This window comes from Ceratotherium simum, chromosome 11 (genome assembly GCF_057802395.1).
Source record: "Ceratotherium simum simum isolate JZ-2026a chromosome 11, ASM5780239v1, whole genome shotgun sequence".
Lineage (NCBI taxonomy): Eukaryota > Metazoa > Chordata > Mammalia > Perissodactyla > Rhinocerotidae > Ceratotherium > Ceratotherium simum.
In genome coordinates, this window is record NC_141910.1 from 1706011 (window position 1) to 1726154 (window position 20144).

Here is a 20144-nt window from a genome sequence, read left to right on the forward strand (position 1 = left end):
ATGGACTAGAATGGATGATGTTTTTCCTTTATAAATAAGCAGTATGGTACAAAAACATGTTCCTACTCCTAAATTACTTCAATCCACTGATTTCAATTTTTTTAAACTTACCTGATAAAAATTTTGAATAAATATGCATATTTTTATAATGAACTATTATGAGAAATGAATGAATAAGGCAACTCAGGTCTTCCTGAATTCTAGCTGTATGCTCTGGGTCAAGTCATTTTTTCTTCTCACGTATCAGACATAGCTATTTAAACTAGAGGGCTGCTAGAAGGGCGGTAAACAGGTAACTGTATCTGAGTGCCCAGCATGGTGACTGCTGCATAGATGCTCAATGAATGCTGTCTCCATCCCATGTATTTCTAGCAAAAGATATTTTCGGCCTATTAGAAGGCAAAATGAGGGTTCCTCCTTACCAGTATGTTATTCCATTTTTCCTCAAATTTCTCATTTACCATCAATGCTTTTGCTTCAATCACTGCATTGAAGGTGTATACATCAGCTGTAAAAGGAGAAAATTAACAAAATTTGGAGTTGAAGATTTAACTCCTAAATTGCTCAGTTTAAGGCAAAGTGGTGATGCACGTGTGGCTCCTGGCTCATTACCACGTGTCCACAAAACTAGAAAACCACTCTCTTCTCTGGATCTACTTCTGCTTCAATCACCAATACCACACGAAAAGATTAACAAGTGAGCCAATGAGTGAGGCAAGATCCAAAGATTTCAGATTCTTGAGAGAAGGAAAGAAAAAGGAGAAGAGAGGGGAATTCTCCAAAGACACTTACCAGGAAGTCTGTTGTTTAATAATTCTGTATACAAATTTAATGCCTGCACAGGAGCTCGGTGCTGGAAGAGAGAAAGGATAAAAATTAAGTATCAGCCGATCTGTTCATTTATGAAATATTTGCACATCTACTGTACTAGGGTTCAGGAGGACAGTAGTAAACGAAACAGACAAGGTCCCAGTTCTCACGAAGCATATGCTCTAGTGTATACGAGGTTCTCTACTGCGGCAACTGTGCTTCCCAGGTGACATCTGGTAATGCCTGGAGACACGTTCAGTTGTCACAACTGGGGGTGGTGAGGATGTACTACCGGCGTGTAGGGGGTACAGGCCAGGGAGCTATTAAACATCCTAGAACGCACTGGGCAGCGCCTGCCACAACAAATTATCTGGCCCAAAATGTCAATAGTTTTGAGGTTGAGAAAACCTGAGTTACGGGAAATTATGGATAAAAATACAGATGGAGGAAGTTAAGATGGCGGTGTAGGCAGACTCTGAACTCACCTCCTCCCGCGAACACAGCCAATTTACAACTACTCGTGGAAAAATTACCCCTGAGACAGAACTAAAAACTGGATAAGAGGAACGCCTGCAACAACGGACAATCCTAACTGAGGTAGAAGAGGCAGAAACTCCCTACTGGAGAGGAAAAACGCCGCCTTCACAAGCCGCCAGCGTCATAGCCACCCGGGAGCAGCCCACAGGTACGCAGCCCTCCCTGGAGGCGCGGGGCGCTGAGCCGGGAGCGCCCCCGCTGTGGGCATTTTGTGGACCCAGCACAATCGAGACAAGGGCATAATATCTGACTTTGCCTGCTACTAAAACATCGGGGAGTACCCCCAGAAAAGCTGATTCACAAAGAAATTAAAACCGGTTCTTAAAGGGCCCACGCGCAAACTCACCTGTTTCAGAAAGCAACCTAAAATCACCTGAAAGAAAGGCGCACAGTGCTTTGGTGAAAAGAGACTCACCTAATAGGCCCTGAGCACATCTTGGTGAGAGGTGAGACCACTCCAGGGACTGGGACAATGGAGGCGGCCATTGCTGTGGCCTGGTGTGGGCGTGCTGACACAGACGCCATTGGAATTCTCCCTGAGGCCTGCTAGCCCAGGGTCTGCCCCACCCGCTAGAGCACCGATTTAATCCAGCTCAGCAAGGGGGGGCAGCCCACCCTAGAGACTGGCCCCCCACCAGCAACAAGCCCTCGGGCAACTTGTGGGGCTGCACAGATTGGTGACTGGATTCTTTGCAGCCTGGCAACTGAGCTGACTTCAGTGGGGCAGGGTGTGCACAAGGAGCGGGTGGAGAGCGTGGGGCAGTGGTGGAGTGTGTGGGGCTCCCGCCGTGGAGAGACTGGGTCCGCTTCGGGAGGTCGGGTCACAGAGAACTGAGGGAAGCACACGGCAGGCCTCCTAAGCCATCACTTACATAAGGTCACCTATCCAAGAGCAGGAGACGTAGCTGACCTACCTAATACGTAGTCACAAGCACAAGGAAAGAGGCAAAATGAGGAGGCAAAGGAATATATTCCAAGTAAGGGAACAGGACAAAACCCCAGAAAAGGAACTAAGTGAAACAGAAATGAGCAACCTACCCGACAGAGAGTTCAAACTAAGAGTGTTAAGGATGATCACTGATGTGGGGAGAAGAATAGATGAACTCAGTGAGAATGTCAACAAAGAAATGGAAGATATAAAAAAGAACCAATCAGAAATGAAGAATACAATACTGGAAATGAAAAATTCACTAGAGGGACTCAAAAGCAGAGTAGAGGATACAGAAGAACAGATCTGTGAGCTGGAAGAAAGACTAGAAGAAATTACCCAAGCTGAACACATAAAAGAGAAAAGAATTAAAAAGAGTGAGGACAGGGCCGGCCCTGTGGCTTGGTGGTTAAGTGCGCGCGCTGCAATGCTGGTGGCCCGGGTTCGGATCCCGGGTGCGCATCGAGGCACCACTTCTCCATCCATCCTGAGGCCGAGTCCCACATACAGCAACTAGAAGGATGTGGAGCTATGACATACAACTATCTACTAGGGCTTTGGGGGGAAAAAATAAAATAAATAAAATCTTTAAAAAAAAAAAAAAAAGAGTGAGGACAGTTTAAGGGACCTCTGGGACAACATCAAGCGAACTAACATCCGCGTTATAGGTGTCCCGGAAGGAGAAGAGCGAGACAAAGGGGCCGAGAATCTATTTCAAGAAATAATAGATGAAAACTTCCCTACCCTAAGGAAGGAAACAGACACCCAGGTACAGGAAGCACAGAGAGCCCCAAACAAGATAAACCCAAAGAGGCCCACACCAAGACACATCATAATCAAAATGTCCAGAATTAAAGATGAAGAGAGAATCCTAAAAGCCGCAAGAGAAAGTCAAGTTATATACAAAGGAAACCCCATAAGGCTATCAGCTGACTTCTCAGCAGAAACCTTACAGGCTAGAAGAGAATGGCATGATATATTTAAAGTGCTAAAAGGAAAAAACTTACAGCCAAGAATACTGTACCCAGCAAGGTTATCATTCAAAATGGAAGGAGAGATCAAAAATTTCCCAGACAAGCAAAAATTAAAGGAGTTTGTCACCAAGAAACCAGTGCTACAAGAAATGTTAAGGGGACTGATTTAAGGGGAAATGAGAAGACCACAAATAGACCATCAATTCTGTATAGAAGAAGAAAGGAACACAGAAGGACTACTAAAACACTGAGAAAAACAAAAGTTAAAAAATGGCAGTAAGCACATACTTATCAATAGCTACTTTAAATGTCAATGGACTAAATGCTCCAATTAAAAGGCATAGGGTGGCTGATTGGATTAAAAAACAAGACCCATATATATGCTACATACAAGAGACACACTTCAGACCTAAAGACACTCACAAACTGAAAGTGAAGGGATGGAAAAAGATACTCCACGCAAATGGCAATGAAAAGAAAGCTGGGGTAGCAGTACTCATATCAGACAAAATAGACTTTAACACAAAAACTGTAAAAAGAGACAAAGAAGGGCATTACATAATGATCAAGGGAACAATCCAACAAGAGGATATAACACTTGTAAATACCTACGCACCCAATATAGGTGCACCTAAATATATAAAGCAATTATTAACAGACATAAAAAGAGAAATAGACAGTAACACAATAATAGTAGGGGACTTTAACACTCCACTTACACCAACGGATAGATCATCCAAACAGAAGATTAATAAGGAAACAGTGGCCTTAAATGATACACTAGAACAGATGGACCTAGGATATATACAGAGCATTCCATCCAAAAACCGAAGAACACACATTCTTTTCAAATGCCCATGGAACATTCTCCAGGATTGATCACATATTAGGCCACAAAACAAGTCTCCATAAATTTAAGAAGACTGAAATAATACCAAGCATCTTTTCTGACCACAACGGTATGAAACTAGAAATCAACTATAGGAAGAAAATCGGAAAAGCCACAAATATGTGGAGATTAAACAAAATGCTACTGAACAACGACTGGGTCAACAAAGAAATCAAAGAAGAAATCAAAAAATACCTGGAGACAAATGAAAATACGACACGCCAGAATTTATGGGATACAGCAAAAGCGGTTCTAAGAGGGAAGTTTATAGCAATACAGGCCTATCTCAACAAACAAGAAAAATCTCAAATCAACAATCTAACAATGCACCTAAAGGAACTGAAAAAAGAAGAACAAACCAAGCCCCAAATCAGTAGAAGAAGGGAAATAATAAAAATCAGAGCAGAAATAAATGAAATAGAGACTAAAAAAACAATAGAAAAAATTAATAAAACCAAGAGCTGGTTCTTTGAAAAGATAAACAAAATTGACAAACCTTTAGCTAGACTCACCAAGAAAAAAAGAGAGAAGGCACAAATAAGTAAAATCAGAAATGAAAGAGGAGAAATTACAACAGACACCTCAGAAATACAAAAGATTCTAAGAGAATACTATGAAAAGCTATATGCCAACCAATTTGACAATCTGGAAGAAATGGATAAATTCTTAGAATCACACAACCTTCCAAAAGTGGATCAAGAAGAAGTAGAGAATTTGAATAGACCAATCACCAGTAAGGAGATCGAAACAGTAATCACAAACCTCCCCAAAAATAAAAGTCCAGGACCAGACGGCTTCCCTGGTGAATTCTACCAAACATTCAAAGAATACTTAATACCTATCCTTCTCAAACTCTTCCAAAAAATTGAGGAGGGGGGGGAAGCTCCCTAACTCATTCTATGAAGCCGACATTACCCTGATACCAAAACCAGACAAGGACAACACAAAAAAAGAAAACTACAGGCCAATATCACTGATGAACATCGATGCAAAAATCCTCAACAAAATACTAGCAAATCGCATACAACAATACGTTAAAAAGATTATACACCATGATCAAGTGGGATTTATTCCAGGGATGCAGGGATGGTTTAACATTCGCAAATCAATCAACGTGATACATCACGTTAATAAAATGAAGAATAAAAATCACATGATCATCTCAACAGAGGCAGAGAAAGCATTTGACAAGATACAGCATCCATTTATGATAAAAACTCTGAATAAAATGGGTATAGAAGGAAAGTACCTCAACATAATAAAGACTATATATGAGAAACCTACAACTAATATCATCCTCAATGGTGAAAAACTGAAAGCTATCCCTCTAAGAACAGGAACCAGACAAGGATGCCCACTGTCACCACTCCTATCTAACATAGTACTGGAAGTCCTAGCCAGAGCAATCAGGCAAGAGAAAGAAATAAAAGGGATCCAAATTGGAAGGGAAGAAGTGAAACTCTCACTATTTGCAGATGACATGATTTTATATATAGAAAACCCTAAAGAATCCGCCAGGAAACTTTTATTTTTTTTTATTTTTTTAATTTTTTTTAAGATTTTATTTATTTTTATTTTTTACCCCCAAAGCCCCATTGGATAGTTGTGTGTTGTAGCTGCACATCCTTCTAGTTGCTGTATGTGGGACTCAGCCTCAGGATGAACGGAGAAGTGGTGCCTCGATGTGCACCCGGGATCCGAACCCGGGCCACCAGCATCGCAGCGCGCGCACTTAACCACCAAGCCACAGGGCCGGCCCCCAGAAAACTTTTAGAAGTAATAAACGAATATGGTAAAGTTGCAGGATACAAAATCAACATACAAAAATCAGTTGCATTTCTATACACTAACAACGAAGCAGCAGAAAGAGAAATTAAGAATACCATCCCATTTACAATTGCAACAAAAAGAATAAAATACCTACAAATAAACTTAAAGAGGTGAAAGAGCTGTACACAGAAAACTATAAAACATTGCTGAAAGAAATTGAAGAAGACACAAAGAAATGGAAAGATATTCCGTGCTCTTGGATTGGAAGAATTAACATAGTTAAGATGTCCATACTTCCTACAGCCATCTATAGATTCAATGCAATCCCTATCAAAGTTCCAACAACATTTTTCACAGAAATAGAACAAAGAATCCTCAAATTTATTTGGAACAACAAAAGACCCCGAATAAGTAAAGGAATCCTGAGAAAAAAGAACAAAGCTGGAGGTATCACACTCCCTGATTTCAAAATATACTACAAAGCTATAGTAACCAAAACAGCATGGTACTGGCACAAAAACAGACACACAGATCAATGGAATAGAATCGAAAGCCCAGAAATAAACCCACACATCTATGGACAGCTAATCTTTGACAAAGGAGCCAAGAACATACAATGGAGAAAAGAAAGTCTCTTCAACAAATGGTGTTGGGAAAACTGGACGGCCACATGCAAAAAAATGAAAGTAGACCCTTACCTTACACCATATACAAAAATTAACTCCAAAGGGATTAAAGACTTGAATGTAAGACATGAAACTATGAAACTTCTAGAAGAAAACATAGGCAGTACACTCTTGGACATCGGTCTTAGCAACATATTTTCAAGCACCATGTCTGACCGGGCAAGAGAAACAATAGAAAAAATAAACAAATGGGACTACATCAAACTAAAAAGCTTCTGCACAGCAAAGGAAACCATCAACAAAACGAAAAGACAACCTAACAATTGGGAGAAGATATTTGCAAACCATACATCTGATAAGGGCTTAATCTCCAAAATATACAAAGATGGGCCGGCCCCGTGGCTTAGCGGTTAGGTGCGCGCGCTCCGCTGCTGGCGGCCCGGGTTCGGATCCCGGGCGTGCACCGACGTACCGCTTGTCTGGCCATGCTGAGGCCGCGTCCCACATACAGCAACTAGAAGGATGTGCAGCTATGACATACAACTATCTACTGGGGCTTTGGGGGAAAAAATAAATAAATAAAATTATAAAAAAAAAAAAACAAAAACAAAAACAAAATATACAAAGAACTGATGCATCTCAACAACAAAAAAACTAACAACCCAATTAAAAAATGGGCAAAAGACCTGAACAGACATGTCTCCAAAGAAGATATACAGATGGCCAACAGACACATGAAAAGATGTTCAAAATCATTAACTACGAGGGAAATGCAAATCAAAACTACAATGAGATATCACCTCACGCCCATCAGAATGGCTATAATTAACAAGACAGGAAACAACATGTGTTGGAGAGGATGTGGAGAGAAGGGAACTCTCATACACTGCTGGTGGGAGTGCAAACTGGTGCAGCCACTATGGAAAACAGTACGGAGATTCCTCAAAAAATCAAGCATAGAACTACCATATGATCCAGCTGTTCCACTGCTGGGTATTTATCCAAAGAACTTGAAAACATCAATGCATAAAGATACATGCACCCCTGTGTTCATGGCAGCGTTATTCACAATAGCCAAGACTTGGAAGCAACCTAAGTGCCCATCAAGGGACGAATGGATAAAGAAGATGTGGTATATATACACAATGGAATACTACTCAGCCATAAGAAACGATGAAATCCAGTCATTTGTGACAACACGGATGGGCACTGAGGGTATAATGCGAAGTGAAATAAGTCAGAGGGAGAAGGTCAAATACTGTATGATTTCCTTCATTAAGTAGTAGATAATAACAACAACAAACACATAGAGACAGAGATTGGATTGGTGGTTACCAGAGGGGAAGGGGGGAGGGGGGAGGGAGGAGGGCGAAATGGATAACTCGGCACATGTGTGTGGTGATGGGTTGTAATTAGTATTTTGGTGGTGAACATGATGTAATCTATGCAGAAATAGAAGTATAATGATGTACACCTGAAATTTTTACAATGTTATAAACCAATGTTACTGCAATAAAAAAAAAAATTAAAAAAAAAAAAAAGGATAAAAATACATAAAACAAATGTTACCTTTACCATTCCCCGGATCATTGTGCAGTAGGAATGTGCATTTTTCTCGGGCATTAGAGCAAAGATTCTCTCAGCATTGTTTTTTGCTCTGCACAAAAAGAGTAAATGTGAACCAGGGGAAACAGAAAAAAAACAGTAATAGCTACCAGAATTTACTGAGGGTTTACAATGTTCTAGGCACTATGCTAAACACTTTATGCACATAATTTCAAATAATTCTTGCCACCCAGAGAGAGATATGGTTATCACCACTTTGAAAATGGGAAAAACGGAGGCTCGAAGACCTTAAGTTGTCCAAGGCTTTGCAGCTAAGTGGCAGAACCAGGACTGAAAAGGAAAGTTTCATGAAAAAGTAATATATACTCAAGGCATTAAACAAAAAGCAAACGGTACAACAGGGTGAAATTTCCCCATCCTCCTTCAATCAGATACTATTCCCCAGAGGGAACTACAGACAAGTGGCGTCTCCTGAATCCCTTCTGTCATATTCTAACGTATCTATTTTCCCTCTTTCTTAAAAACAAAAACAACAAAGGTACCATGTTACATAAACTATGCTGCACACCTTGATTCTCTCTCTTACCAATAGGTCTCAAAAATCAGACAAAACCAGGATTTGAACCAGGATGATACCCCAAAGTCCACGCTCTTAACTACTTCGTGAAATTATTAAATCTATTGAAGAAATTTAATTTTTGATTCTATTCATTTTATCACTTTGAAAAAGACTTTAGATATCAGTGGTAGTTTCCTTCTCCAGACATCCATGTTAAATACCTTTCTTTTATTTAGACGCTTCTACTCAGTTAATTTAAATTCTCAAATGTTAGTTAAATATTATTCACCTTTTGTTCAGAAATGCTGACTACTTCTGCTCGCTGGCCAGCAGTCATAATTTAGAGCTACATTCTAGTATATGTGTATTCTTATGTAATTTAGAATATCGAATCTTTCAGAATTAAGAGATATACACTCCAAGGACTACCTGATGAAACTACCAAAGGAACCACAGCATGTGAAGGTTACACGGAGTTAAATGGAAAAAAAATCAAGAGTCAACCTTGTGCTGCTGGTTGGAGGCAAAGATCTTATGAAAAAAGGTCCAAACACATATGAATACCAACTGTGACATTTATATGGCATAATGAAAACAAACTGTATTTTAGAAAATTACAGGATCATATCTTTAGGGGGTTACGGGGAACATTACATGTACTGTAAGAAACCATAATACAAGGTTCTAATTACATATAACATACCTCCAAGTAACACCAAACTGAGGACCAGCCTTCTTCTTAGATTTCTCATTGTTTTCCTCTGTGGCCTCTTCCTGAAATGAACCATCAACAGAAATAAAGTAAAATATGACAAAGGAATGCATTCTCCTACTTAGATCCCTCAAAATCAGAATATCAAAGGAAACAGAATCCAGAAGAAGGTAAAGAGGAAACCCAGTAAATATTTATTAAGAAATGCTAATTTCTTAAGCATAAATCAGTTCATTTACTGATGAAAAGTAAAGTTGGCCCTTAAAGCAACAACTGACAGCCTGGAGACAGATAAAGCCAGGGCTCTCTATGGCCCGGCCCAGAGAAACTGGAAATCCAACCCATACAGCCTGTTTCCTCAGAGGCTATGTCTGCCTTGATCCATACAGAGATACCGTTTATTATCAGGGTGAAAGCAAGAGAAAACAAAATATCTGGGTACAGAATACACAGTTAATGTCTAACACTGACCCAACACAAGCTAAGATTTTGTTTTAAAGACTACATCTTGTCCTTTATTTATAAAGCAAGCTCTGGGGTGACGGTGATGTAGAGTGAGATTGGCTTGGGTGGCATCCCACAGGACAGTGCTGGCTCTATAGCTGGGGCTGCAGGGGCAGACGGCCAGCCAGGCCAGGGAATCTAGGAGAGGATAATCTGGAAGACAGGTGTGACCGCCACCCAGTGCCTTTGCACTATAAAAGACTTAGTTACTCTGTGTATAAATAATCCATGTTTAACGGAAAAAAATTAGAAAAGACATAAACTGGAAGAAAAACACCCACAATTTCATCACTCAGAGAGAAACACTTAATTTTTAATATAGCTTTTTCCTTATGCATATGAAAATTTTTTTTTACAAAAATGGAAGATGTATTGTCTAGCCTATTTTCCCACTTATCAAGAATGAGAATCTTTCCACACCCAAACAGAGCTACACTAGTACTCCTAGCCACCACACAACACTATCACCATAATCTAATCACCCCACTATTAGACATCTAATTTGTTTTCAACATTTTGCAATTGTAGGTATGAATATCATTTTACGAAAAACGTCATACATACATCTTTGTTCACTTGATCCAAAAGTTTCCTTGGGATCTATTTCTAGAAATAAAACTCTTGGGTTGAGAGATAGGCTACAACTCAGTATCAACAGGCCAGCCCTTGGCACAATACTGTTCTACAGCTCCAGTAGCGTGTGCTCACTCCTCTCTGCCTACCTATGTATGAAGTTTTGAGGGAGCTGGGGGCAGAAGGTCTTTCCGTGTCTATTACACATCATACTGTGACTGTAAGTAACAACAACAGAGGAGCCTGCCCAAACATTTCTGGTCAAAGCTTTGCCTGTATGTGGCAGGCAAGGCCAAAATATTTTTAAGAAGGGAACTAATGTTAAAATAATTGTTTAAATTCTTCTCTTGCTCTGCACCACTTTTTATCAAAGCTACTGTACGACATCACATCTCAGAACAAATCTCTACTATCCTTACTCATGGCACATGAACTTGCCTTACTTTGAGAAGGTATTACTATCAAAAGAAACTTTAAAAATCACTGCCAAAAGCCATTACCAACTCTTCTGATCGTTCACGTTGTTGAAAATGATAATCAGCTGAGGGCTCTTGGTCACCATAGTAACACAATAAATCTAAGAGACTATTAGTTGTTTCCAGAGATACAGTGGTTCCTGTGGGCAGGAGGGGAAAAAAGGGAAAGCAACCTTGAAACATCAAAGAATAAAACCCCATTAGATTAAACATTAGATTAAAATTTTTCACCTTTTCTATGAGCTGTGGCTTTCTTGGTTACATATTTATTGTCACCCATCACTTTAGCAATGGATGAGTATGCACGCCACCAACTTAAACACCTGCAGTTATGCAGACGTGGACACAATCCCTACCAACTATATTGTCTGACATAAAAGATTAAACTACAAGACAAAGTTTGACCTTGTGCTCGCAATAATATTTTATGTACTCGTATCCCCAGAGAAAACTATCTCATGGTGTTAACTAACATCTCCAAACTGAACATTCCGCAAATTATTGCCACTTAGTTCCCCTGGCCCAGTTCCATTTTTAAAAATGCAAGCAAAACCATTCCACTTGGATCCAGGCCCTCACTGAAATACTTGCCTAGAAACACCAGCATAACATCTAATTATAGTAGCCTTTTAAAAACTGTTGCTTAAAACATTATGCTCCCATCTTGACACTTATTTAGAGGGAGAAACGGGAACAGGAAGAAGTATGAGACACAATTCAGTGTTCTAAGGTAACTGCATTTTTCTAAAGAAAATATACTGATAATAAAAATGCCCAGCAGGAAATTTAAAAGCCCATTAAAGAAGGTATGGCAGAGAGGAGAGGACACAGGCGATGGAGTGTAATCTGATTGGGTCCCAGAGCTGTGTGACCCCTGAAAAATTACTTAATAGTTTTCCTTTATAAAATGACTAAAATACACCAACTCAAAAAGTGTTGTGGAATTAAATGTCTAGCAAAGTGTTTGGCACTTATTAGGGGCTTGATAATAAAATTTGCTATGATCCCTCCCCTGGAGTGTTGGCTCATTTGTTACTCTGAGCTATGGGTCTGACACACTGTCTTTAGAAAGGTTTACTCAATGTCTGCATGCGCCTACACCACACAGTGTGTAAAACAGAGGCAGACAAGTCTTAGCACCAAGAACTTTAATGAAAACTTATACAAGACATTTATCATATTGAAACAGCAGAGGGAAAAGCCTCCCTAAATTACAATCTGTGCTAGCAATTCATTTGTACATCCAATGCTGTAGTAGGCTACGTACCAAAATTCTCTCATCAAAACCAGCTTTCTGCAAATGTTTCTGGTGTTTAAGACTGTACTGAGTGATTCAGTTCAGTTTTGATCTCTTGTATGTTTGGTTGATTTTTATCCTAAATCACTGAACAGCACTCCAGATTCCATAAACTTAAATAATGCCACTGTCTTCCATGTTACTATAGGTACATTCTCATGGTAGCTTAAAGGCCATGCAATCTAGAGCTATACCCTGGAGGTTCACCCAGGGCAAACCCAGAGAGCCACAGGATTCTAGAGACAGAAGCTCTGAGGAATTAAGTGCCTTTTTCAAGGCCATAGAGCTAATTAGTGCCAGAACTAGAACCAGTATCCAAGCCTCTGATCCCACAGTTTAGTGCTCTTTCCATTTTAAATATTTCTTCTTGTCTGTTTTATGCCTTCCAAACATACTTCAGAGTATAGGAAATCTGAATACAGTATGTACACACCTAACGTTAAAAATGGAAGCTAAGGAAGAATGGTATAGTTCTCTACCTGTGACAGCACAAGAAGACAATACACTAACAAAGTTGCAACTCTATCACACCTATAATTTTAAAATGAAGCTAAAGTAGAACTTGAAATATTATTTATTAAGCTCTTAAAAATATAAACACAGCCATCAAGCAGAGTAAGTGCAGTAATGCCTGTAACTTTTACTCACAACTGTCGGGATCATCTAACTGGGGCCCACTTGCAAGTCCCCGTTCCTAAGGGTGCTTTAAATGATGATCTTAGTCACCTGCTTGCAAGAGTTGATCAAACATGTCCACCGAAGCTTTGACTTTTCTGAGCTTAATTCGTTCCTTCAGGGCGGCTTCGCTTATATCTTCAATCTGAGCTTCAAAGTACTCAGGCATTAAACACTAGGGAAATCAAGATGGCTCAAGTTACCACAAACAGGTAAAGGCGAAATGATAACCGAGCAGGACAAAACTTTTATCACCAACAAACCAAAAAAAACCTGCACTGTTCCAACTCACGTTTCATGCACCAGATACTTTTTACCATTTTAACAAGAATGTTTTTGTAGGGAATGTAACTTAAAAAATATATATCAAAAAACCTCTCAAGTCTCCAAAACAAGATTATTTAGCTAGCTCCTAGCTTGGAGAGAATTTAAAAGCACCCAAACACAGAATCCTATTTCCAACTAACTTTCCCAACTTCTAGTTGAAGTTACTATATTTTCCCCTGATAAGACCATCCTTTCTCCTTTCCTCCCAATCTTGGTTATAAGTGTCCGAGTACACTGGTTTCCAAAGGCAGAAACCTTTCATCTTTGATGCTTCTTTCTCTAAACATTTAGTATCACCAAGGTGTGCTGATTTTACCTCACTCACTCCTTAATTCATATACTTATTGAACACCTACTACTTGACACCAGGCACGAAGCTAGGCACTGGGGATGTAGAGATGAAAGTCATTCTCTACCTTCAAGGTGCTCAAAATCTAATAAGGAAAATAAGGAGATAATAATTACGATACAGTGTGAACGGTAAATGACAAGAGATCTCAGGGATGTGAGAGTGCTGCTGCCATGGAGGCAGGGGACTCACGGAAGGCTTCAAGCAAAAGTGAGCTAAGCACAGAAGAGTCATTGTTAGTCAAAGATATAAAGGGGAAAGGGTGGGCCAACAAATGATCATTCCATTGCTGCCACTGGTTTAGTTCAGGATATCAATATTTTCACCTAAACAACTGCACTGGCTTCCTAATTTGTCACTAGAAGTTGCTGCTTGAGAAGCAGGAGGGTGGGGTTTGGGTGTGTATGTTTTGGGAAGGAGGGTGATGTGAGAGGAAGTAATTTTGGACATGGCAAGTCTGAGGTTACCATTTCAATTAATGAACTCAGGAGGGCAGAGGCACATCTATTTTGTTCACCACAGTATTGACAGCACTAAGCACAATGCCCCACCATACAGCAGGCACTGCACAAACCCTCCTCATGACTATGAAACAGAGAGGCAGTTGGAAATACAACTTGGAGTTCAAAGGAAAAGGTGAAAGATTTATACAATCCGAAGAGAACCAGAGCACGAGAGTTCAAAGTAGAGGGATCTAGGCCAGATATACAAGAATGCCAAACGGAGTGTAACGGTTGTTGAAGCAGGAGTGTAGACAGGAAAAAAGAGAAAACAACTGAGCATGGAAACCCAAGAAAGACATCAACACTCGAGGAATTGAGAGAAAAGCTACTGAAAAGCAACAGTCTGAGGTAAAGATCTAAGAGTTTGCTTTCACAGAAGCCAAATGGGGGGGAAATAAGATGAGGAGCAAATACATTTAGGGGTTAAAAAAAAAAAACAGAAGGTTAGTATTGTGAGCAAAGATAACTATGTACATTAAACGACTTTTCACCCAAATACTGAGGGCATTCAAATGACTACTCAAATATTAGCCATGAAAGCTTGGTATAGTTTGTATTTATACATAGTACTATCTAAAAATCACAATTACCTCTCCTTACCGGTATATGTGGTTCAGCTATGTCCTTCTGAAAATATTTGGGATGTGAATTAATAATAAACTTTGCTGCATTCTCCCCAGACTTCTTTGCCAATAAAAATGAACGCTATATAAAGAAGATTTATACATAAATTAGTATTTACATGTAATTTAGACTCCAGAGATAAGTTATACCCTCAGCAAGAATTATCATTCTCCCTAAAAGAAAAAAAAAGAATGCAACAACACGTAGAAATCCAATTAGAAGTTAAATTCATAGTATTATACATCCACCTCTGCTACTAAGTGTGACATAACTTCAGGTCACATCTTATATACAGCTTGAGGTACATAAAAGCGATGCATTTAAACTGAGTGGACTGCTCCAGTGTGCAAGTGCCCTAAGTATTAAAAACCAAAACCTTTTCATAGCCTATCTCTAAAACGTTTTAATAAAAGTAATAAAGGATTCACAAAGTCTACCAATGTATCTATCAGCATCTGTAAACTTTTCAAAGGTTTTTACAACTAAGCTAAATTATATATGCATTCTTGTACCCAAACCAGCCAGAAAAAACACAATACTAGTATTGTTACATGAAAATACTCACTGATTCCACAGAAGATGTTGGTATGAGGTAAGGATCATCTTGAAATGCATACGGAGCAGCTGTGGTATCCTGTAAATACACAGAAGTCTCTTCAGCTAGATTCTTATTAAGAGGACCTTGTGAGTTTTGGTGATGACCAAAAACTCTGTAAAATAAGTTTTAATTATCTATGTAACACATATGCAGAAATATGTACGTATGTTTGTGTGTATGTGTGTGCATATGTGTGTGTGCCGAGACAGACAGACACTAATACCTACACTGTACTCTCGGCTCTATAAGACTTGGTTTTAATGATAGTGCTGATCTTCTGCACCACCCTTACTACATACCTGTTTAGGGCTCTAGCTTGGTGACATGCTGGACTTCTTTTAACTTAATAGACCTATTCTTCCTCTGTCTCCCGATTTTCCTCCCTCAATGACTTCCAAGTCCTTTATGGTCTCTGAGAAACAACTCTACTCTGGTCCTGTAGCTCAGATGCCTCAAACCAAATTTATCCCCAAACCGAAGTTCCCTGATAGCTACCCTGTCTCCTATCTTCCCTATCACAGTGAATGGTACTGACCACTCTGCAGTCCAACCCAAAGATCCTCCCCATTACTTCCATTTAACTAATCTGTCATCAGGTCCAGCCAACACTAGCTCCTTAGCATCCCCTACCTACTCCACTGTCCCTTATCCCAGTTGACACTGCCTTAGTTAGTGCTCTCCTTATTCATTCATGCAATATTGAATGAGCACCTCATATGCACCAAGCATTATTCTAGCTACCAGGGAGACAACAAAATCCCACCCCTAGCTTACGATCTGGTAGGAAAAAAAAAACTCCAGAAAACAAACAAAATAATGAAATATAAAGTAAATTAGGGGCCAGCCCCGAGGCTTGGTGGTTAAGTGCTTGCGCTCTGCTGCTGGCGGCCCGGGTTCGGATCCTGGGCGCACACCGACGCACCACTTCTCCAGCCATGCTGAGGCCGCATCCCACATACAGCAACTAGAAGAATGTGCAGCTATGACATACAACTAACTACCGTGGCTTTGGGGGAAAAAATAAAATAAATAAAATCTTAAAAAAAAAAAAAATAAATAAAGTAAATTAAAAGGAGATAACTGCTATGCAGAAAAATGAAATAGAGACAGGATAAGGGAATAAAATATCAGAAAAAGATATATACAATTCTAAATGGCGCAGTCAGGGAAGCCCTCAATGAAAAGCTGATGTATAATTAAAGACTTAAAGAGCTGAGGGAGCAAGTTATATGGATATCTCATAGAAAACTATTCCAGACAGAAGGAAGAGCAAACATCAAAGCCCTGAGACAGATGCAAGCCTGCTGAGAAACTGAGAATCAGCTTGGAGGCCAGTGCGGCTAGAGCAGAGTGAGCAAGGAAGACAGGAGGAGGTGTGGTCAGAGAAGTAATAGGGGGGATCACACAGGGCCTTAGAGGCCCAAGGATGGACTTCAGTTTTTATTTCAATTATGACAAATGAGAAGCAGTCTTGAATTCTGAGCAGAAGAGCGATGTGATCCAACATTTTAGCAGGGTCACTACAGTTGCTTACTTGAGAACAGTCTGTAGGGGGCTGAAGAAGTAGAGGGGACAAAGACTACTGTGATTAATCGAGGACAGTAAGAGACGATGGTGGTTTAGGTGACCAAGGTGATCATGGTGACGATGACAAGTGTTCAGACTCTGGATATTGCGAAGAAAAGAGTTACCAGGACTGAAACTGCTATCCTTACAAAGGTCTGTTTGCAAGTTTGGCCCTTGGCTGGCATCTGGGAACTTGGATTTCGGGAGGGTTCCCACCATTCCCAGTACTGATAAGAATGGTTCATTGTGCCTAAACTGTTTGTACAATGTGGTTTACCCTGAATATCTGCTTTCCTGCTGGGAGTCTGGAATTTTGGTATGTCCCAGGCAGAGGGGGCCTACGTAACCAGACTCCAAGAAAAACTCGGGGCACTGAGTCTCTAATGAGCTTTCCCTGCAGACATTTCACACTTGTTGTCACAACTCTGCTGGCGGAATTAAGTGTGTCCTGTGTGACTGCACTGGGAAAAGACTCCTGGAAGCTGTCTCCTGGGTTCCTCCGGACTCTGCCCCATGTGCCTCTTCCCTTTGCTGATATTGCTTTGTGTCCTTCCGCTGTAATAAACCATAGCTGTAGGACTATATGCTGAGTCCTATGAGTCCTCCTAGTGAATCACTGAACCTGGGAGTGGTCCTGGAGACCCCATGCACATGTATATCAAGGGAAGAAAACAAAGAATTTATTAATGTGCAGCATGAGAGAAAGAGGAGTCAAAGAAGACTCCCAGGATTTTGGCCTGAGGAACTAGAAGGATAGCAAAGAAAGATGTGAGGAGGCCTGGAGAGAACAGGGTTTGGTTTTAGATGTGTTAAGATCTTCATCATACATTCAAGCAGAGAGGTTTCCCATTTCCACATTGCTGTCTTTTCTAAAATGTCTTATTATGTCACACTACTGCTTAAAATTCTTTATGGATAAGAATCAGAAGTCCCTAGCATAGCATTCATGATCTTGCCCCATTTCTTATTACTCTACCCCTCAATTCCTTGATTCCCACCATACAAAATACTCATTCTATACCTGTGCGCCTCTGCTAGGAATGCTCCTTCCCCCGAGAATTTCCTTGTTTCTCACCTTCCACGCATCAATCCAACTATAAGCTCTTCTGGAAGTCCCTTCTCAGTTTAGGGTATGTACCCTCTTCTCAGTGCTCCTTCAGTCTCCCTCTCTAGGAACTATGAAAAAACTGCATCTTTATTCTACATCCAGCACAGTGACTGCTAAGCATCCTAAGTGTAGAATATGTGGTTACTGAAGGAATAAATGACACTCCCTTGGATGTTAAGGGCCCAAACCCAGACAAGTCAGACAACTGTACACACAATTCTACAACTTCTCTGACTTGAAGGCAGCCCTGGGCCATTCTCACTGAAAAACTGAGAACAATCACAGAGGCCCATTTCTCTAGTTCACATTTCAGGTGACTATTTATGGATAAGAGAGCTGCCAAAAATCTCAACATCTTGCTGGTGCAGAGATGCATTATTTTAAAACTTTTCCCCAGAAACTGCTAGGATATGTAAGTAATATTTGGCCCAACATCCCTGAAGTTTAACAGCTACAATAGAAAAATAATTCTGGAAATCCATGGTAACGGCCTCCAAGAAGATCAGTATTCACATAGATACTGTGGCAAAAGAAAACACTTAATTATTTTAGACATTTTCCCCACAGCTGAAAATAAAGGTATAGTATAGTTTCCAGCTAATGAAAAATACAATCAATCAGAAAGTTCCATTTCTGAGGCATTAATCAAGGTTTCAGTTTATCTATCAGGCTACAAATTCTATTCTTGAACTGTCAACAGAACAGATTCTTGACAAATAAATCACTAAAACAGTTGTAGTAATAAAATAGCTACTAGCATTTACTGAGCATTTCCTTTGTGCTAGGCACTGTCCTAAACTCTTTCATATGTACGAACATTTAATTCTCACCAAAACCTTGAGGTTTGGTGCTATAATTAATCCCCATTTTATACACAAGGGAACAGAAGCATCAAGAGAAAAAGCAACTTTGTGATAAAAGTCACAAAGCTAGTTGCTCAGCTATGAAACAAAACATTTGGCTCAAGGACCCACATTCTTAATCACTGCTTTATTTCCAGCAAGGTAGGTACACTACTTCTCAAAGCTAGTCTATGGATCACTTGCATTATAGTATCACACCCAACCCATTCCCCAGGAACACACATTTCAACAAGATCTTCAGGGATTAAGGTTAAAGATCACTGGTATAGTCTAAAAACACTGAATTTGGAGACAAAAGATATGGAACTACACTTTAACATCCTAACCAGCCCCAAGCCAGTTACTTTAAAAGCTTTAGTTTCTTCATTTGTCACATGCAGGGACTAGATTAGATAATTTCCAAGAAACCTTCTAGACCCACAACAGTTTAATCATGAATGATGAAGAGGTATGAACATTAAACGTATTATTAGCTGAGTTAGATATAAAAGTCTAAAATTCCTACTTACCCTGTTTACTGTGGATGCGAGTGCCTGAAGAACGGCCACTTTATCCCTAAGAAGGAGAATCACAAGTTAACCCTCATGAGGGCTTTTCACATCCACAAAGCGAACTCTCTGAAGGGACTGGCCAATAAATAAGTCCAAGTCTCAACTAAAGCCAGTTCTTCTCTCTCAAGATCACCAGAATAATAACAAATTAGAAAAGGAGAAACCTGTCTAGTTCTTTCGCCTAAAGGTGGTTAGCATGTGTTGCCTACCCTCTCTGGCCTGGTCTCTAACACTATCACCCAGAGCTAGCAATTTCCACCCTCATCTCATAAAACTGTATCTATCCTGAATCTTACGTCCTGCTGTCCATTTTCCTATCCATTCTTACCGCAGCTTTCTGGACCACTCTTGCCTTTATTATCTAAATTGATAGCTTTTAATTCAGCTATATATGAAGAATAAACCACTGCACTCTGGACTTATTGAATCAGAACCTCCAAGTTCTAGGCAGGACTGTTACATGCATTCTTACTAAATTCCCAGATGATTCTGACACCTTCCTGGTTTAGAATCTCTCAACTATATAACCTTCCTAAGAATTTCAGGCCAGCTGTCCACTGTGCCTATAGATAGAGACCTTCACTGAACTACTGGAAAAAGGGGGTTTCCTTGGAATAACTGACAAACAGGATAATTTGGTTTCAAATATATTTTTTACTCCTGTGCGGATTTTATGTTTTCACCAAAAGGGAAATAAGTAAATTTAATAAACCAAAAGTATTTTTCTAAACAAAGTTTAACATAATATTCATCAGAATA

At 39.9% G+C, this 20144-nt stretch overlaps 1 protein-coding gene across 4 annotated transcripts in view; it reads right to left on the minus strand.

The window, feature by feature from the left end:
- PTCD3 (pentatricopeptide repeat domain 3) overlaps nucleotides 1-20144 on the minus strand; it is a 35890-nt gene that overhangs the window by 10253 nt on the left and 5493 nt on the right. For all 4 annotated transcript variants that reach the window (XM_087436474.1, XM_087436473.1, XM_004437250.3 and 1 more), the window contains exons 4-12: nucleotides 19344-19389; nucleotides 15265-15333; nucleotides 14676-14780; nucleotides 12948-13071; nucleotides 10949-11064; nucleotides 9363-9433; nucleotides 8104-8191; nucleotides 793-853; nucleotides 423-508 (exon numbers count right to left, since the gene is read on the minus strand). In XM_087436474.1, coding sequence (XP_087292600.1) covers nucleotides 423-508; nucleotides 793-853; nucleotides 8104-8191; nucleotides 9363-9433; nucleotides 10949-11064; nucleotides 12948-13071; nucleotides 14676-14780; nucleotides 15265-15333; nucleotides 19344-19389 — 766 coding nt within the window. The remainder of the gene's footprint in view (nucleotides 1-422; nucleotides 509-792; nucleotides 854-8103; nucleotides 8192-9362; nucleotides 9434-10948; nucleotides 11065-12947; nucleotides 13072-14675; nucleotides 14781-15264; nucleotides 15334-19343; nucleotides 19390-20144) is intronic.